At 38.4% G+C, this 3,961-nt stretch overlaps 1 protein-coding gene across 1 annotated transcript; it reads right to left on the bottom strand.

Moving 5' to 3' along the window:
• Positions 1–660: 660 nt before the first annotated feature.
• LOC306884973 (galanin receptor type 1-like) lies at positions 661–2,592 on the bottom strand (the record flags this gene model as incomplete). Its single annotated transcript, XM_079441254.1, has 3 exons — positions 661–978; positions 1,201–1,266; positions 1,933–2,592. The coding sequence occupies 3 exons, from the start codon at positions 2,590–2,592 to the stop codon at positions 661–663; spliced, it is 1,044 nt and encodes a 347-aa protein (XP_079297380.1).
• Between the last annotated feature and the right edge of the window lie 1,369 nt (positions 2,593–3,961).

The raw sequence follows: 3,961 nt of genomic DNA, 5'->3' as shown, positions 1-3,961 counted from the left end.
ACACAAAATATTATACAAGCATTTGTATACTTTGAAAGGCTCAAGGCAATTCAATATTTTTAGATTATTTTCCCTGAAGGAAATGAAATAACAGATCCCATGTTGATAATGTTACATAAGCCACATTGTTTCATGAGACATGTATATGAAAAGCATTTGTCATAATGCAAGAAAATAAAATAATTATAATAATTATAATACTAAATAAACAAGCATTTGGACTTTGAAAGTCTCTAACATGACTCAAGATAACAGTGATTATTTTCCCTGAAGGAAAAAAAGACATATCCCATGTACTCACCATCTGTACATCTTACCATCTTTCTCTTTTTTTCCTTTGTTTTCCCCCCTTTTTTTTGATTGCACATTTACAGGCCATACATTACTACAGCTTCACAGCAAGTGCTAAGTACGGTCTCGATTGCTCTGCAAGGAAATGCATCGTCGTGAGTAAGCACACAGCAAATGCTTTTTTAACATGTCAAAAACACTTAAGGCAGCAATCCAAACCTCCAAGCATTTAACCGATCCAAATATCTAACCATATTACATTTAAATCAATCTCTAACTTAGCTTCTTGCCTTCTCCCAGACTTAAAAACTCAACCTTAGCTCATTTGTAAGCCATCATAAATTGTGACGAACACAACAGCTGCAGGAATTACACAGTGGTGCAGTTGGTGGATGGTGCTGCTTCTGTCTTGCTCTTCATCTCTCTGGCCTCATTTGTAGGGCACTCAGAAGCCACCTGACAACGGAACACCTGCTTATACGCCTGCCTGAAGTTCTCTGAGAGGAATGCATAGATAACTGGATTAACAGACGAGTTGCTGTAGGCCAGACAGTGAGCCGCAACACGGAGCACGAAGGATGCCTGGTTCAGCGGGAAGGAGCCAAACTCGACCCACAGGTGCACCACGTGATGAGGCAGCCAGGACAGGCAGAAGACCACCACAACCACCAGAACTGTCTGAGCAGTCTGACAAGAGAAATGGAGAGAGACATTTTTGTTGGTTTTTAACAACATGATCAGCAATTAACAAATATGTGTGGTCAGTGTAAATAATAATATATAATATGAATTATTATATATTACCCTATGAAACATAATAAATATAAAGTATACTAAATGTAAAGTAATAAATATTCATTAAAAAAGGATATTTTAATATCTGAAGAAAGCCCACCTGATATTTCTTACCTTCTTTTTTGCTGCCTCAGACTTTTTGGAGACATTTCTTAACTTTTTATGCAAATGATTCAGGACCTAAAGACACATTGGTACATAAGAGTTTGAAATGAAAATATGAGGAATGTTCCTTGATATATGATTTGACACTTTTTTGTCTGGATATAGGCTATAAAGTAAATAGTTGCAGATGAATTGAATACACCTCTTTCTTTCCTAATTTATTTTGATACATTTTGTGATGCTTGACGTGAAAAATAGATCTTTTTGTTGTTATTTATTTAAAATACATTTTTAAATATATGAATAATATTTAAAGACATTTTTCAGCCAAATCAAAGTCAGTGTGGTGTGACCAACAGCAGGATGCCATTTTGTTTTCATGTGACAAGAAAAAAAGAGAAAAAGTAATGTTTTGTTCAGGTCAAATGCAAAAACTTGTGGAAAACATATGAAAAAAAAAATACTTTATTGTAAATTCTTAAATATGTTTTCCTACGTCTAGTTTTTCACATTTTGCTTTTTAAAGATTATTAAACCAGCATGAATTCAAAGAGGATATATTTCAAAGAACTTGGGAAAAGTGTTTTAAAGTAAGATTCATCATTTTAATTTTGGACATTCTTATTCGTCGTTAGATTCTGAAACAACCCCATATTCTGTTTTGCATTAATAGAGATTATGATCAAGCCACATTCAATTAAAATACTTCTAATCAACAACAATTAAAGACGAGCCACTAACCTTGGCATAACAGAAAGATATCAGAATCAGCGGCAGCACGTATCCAGAGATAAAAGTGCACACCACATAGATTTTCCTCTTGCTGTGATCTGGCCACACTTCCCAGCAAAACGTGCTGTTGTCCTTACTTTCCACGATGCCCTGGTAGTAGGCGACCGGTGTGGCCATGGCGAAAGAGAGCACCCATATGACCAGCACCCCGATCAATGCGTGCCTCGAAACTCGAATGGAAGAGGACTTTCTGCAGTGCACTATGGCGATATACCTGTCCACCGACATGGCTGATAAAGTGAAGATGCTCACCAACATGGACACGGTGAAAAAGTAGTGGATGAACTTGCAAATAAAGGCACCCAGGATCCATGTGGGCAGCATGTAAACTGTGGACTGAAAAGGGATGCAGAAGAGCAGATAGGACAGATCTGCCACGCTGAGGTTGAGGATGAAGATGTTGGTGGTGCTTCGTTGCTGTCCAGGTTTGCGTTGAGCCAGAACAGTGATAACCAGAGAGTTTCCCAGGACGCCTAGACTAAAAATGAGTCCAAAGATCAGAAGCGTGACGAAGTTATCGGTGCCGATGCCAAATAAGGGGTTTTCAGGTGCCTCCAAGTCTGTGTTGCCCTCAGATCTGTCTAAATCACTGCTGTTTTGGATGTTCATCTTCAACGTGAGCTTATTTTGACGCCTCGTCGTGAAAAAGTCTTCTGCACTTAGTTTTCTTGGTTTACTGATTCTCCAGAAGAGAAGGTTTGCTTGAGAAATCCTTTAAAGTTTACTGAAGTCCGACAACGACGGGGTTTCAGCAGAAAGTGCTCATTCACGCGCATCACAATATAATTCATAACAATTCTTAGAAATGAAGTTTCTGATAATCCAGTTGCTTTCTGGCACTGATGGCGCTCTCAGATTCATGTTTTCACCTGCAGGAGCTCTTCTTGTGTTTGAGCTCGCGCTAGATGGAGAAGAGCTGCCGCAATAAAATATTGCCTGTGTGGACGTCACTGAGACACCAATTTCCCAGCCATCCTCTTACACTGACATAAGAAAAGCGCAGGCTCTATGATTCAAGAGTTTCCCCCTCTTTTCTCCACGGTTAGACCCCTTTCAACTCCCGGCTATACAGGTAATCAAAAGGGGGGAAAAGTGGACTTAAAAGTTGTATTGTAAGCGGTTTTTTGAGACTAATGATAAAAGACTATATTATAAGCACAATATGTTCAAAAAGCAAATTCATAAAGCGTTTGTGAAGGGATGGGGGTTGTCTAAGGCAACGTAACCCTTACGAAAATTAGCGATGGTTTTATTACAAAGAAAAAAAAACATAGTTATAGTTAAACCATGGTAACCACAGATTAACCATGGTTTTACTACACTAACCATAGTTTAGCTATGGTATTTGCAGTAAAACTGTGGTTATACAAATGGTAGTCAATACGCCAAAAAAACAGGGTTGCTTCACTTTTACCATAATAAAGCCATGGTTCATTTTCAAGGGAAAAGGTTGTGGGAAGGTCTTGTAGGCTATGTTTCATTTAATAAATAGGTAAACCATAAAATAGCTTTAAAAGTAAAGCAGCGTTTAATTAATTGCAAACCCATTAGCCTATGTTTGACAGATTAATTGCAAGAACTGCCAATACATACGGAGGAGAAAGAAATAGGCTACATCATTTCTCAGTAGCACGATTTTAAATCTGCAGTTAAAGCAACCATGTAATTTTATGTATTTTGGCGCCTCCTACAGTTAACCCAGACAGCAACATAGCGTTGGCCCAGATCCGGCCCACATCTGGCCTGTGTGAAATCCATGCAGGCCGGATCTGGGCCAACACTGCTAGCTGTCTGGTAAGTGAGTGGAATTCACTGTCATAATTAACTACAAGTCGATACAGTAGTTGTACAGTTGCGGTGCGTTCGAAATCGCGTACTGTTTGAGTACTACATTTGAATATGAATTTACTTAATGACCATTAAAAATTATCTATGTAGTATGAATATGGCAGCAAGGATGAAATTCGGACCTAGGCCT

This window comes from Barbus barbus (genome assembly GCF_936440315.1).
Source record: "Barbus barbus genome assembly, chromosome: 19".
Taxonomy (NCBI): Eukaryota; Metazoa; Chordata; class Actinopteri; order Cypriniformes; family Cyprinidae; genus Barbus; species Barbus barbus.
Note: the sequence above shows the minus strand (reverse complement) of the source record. Positions and strands in the feature narration are given on the sequence as shown.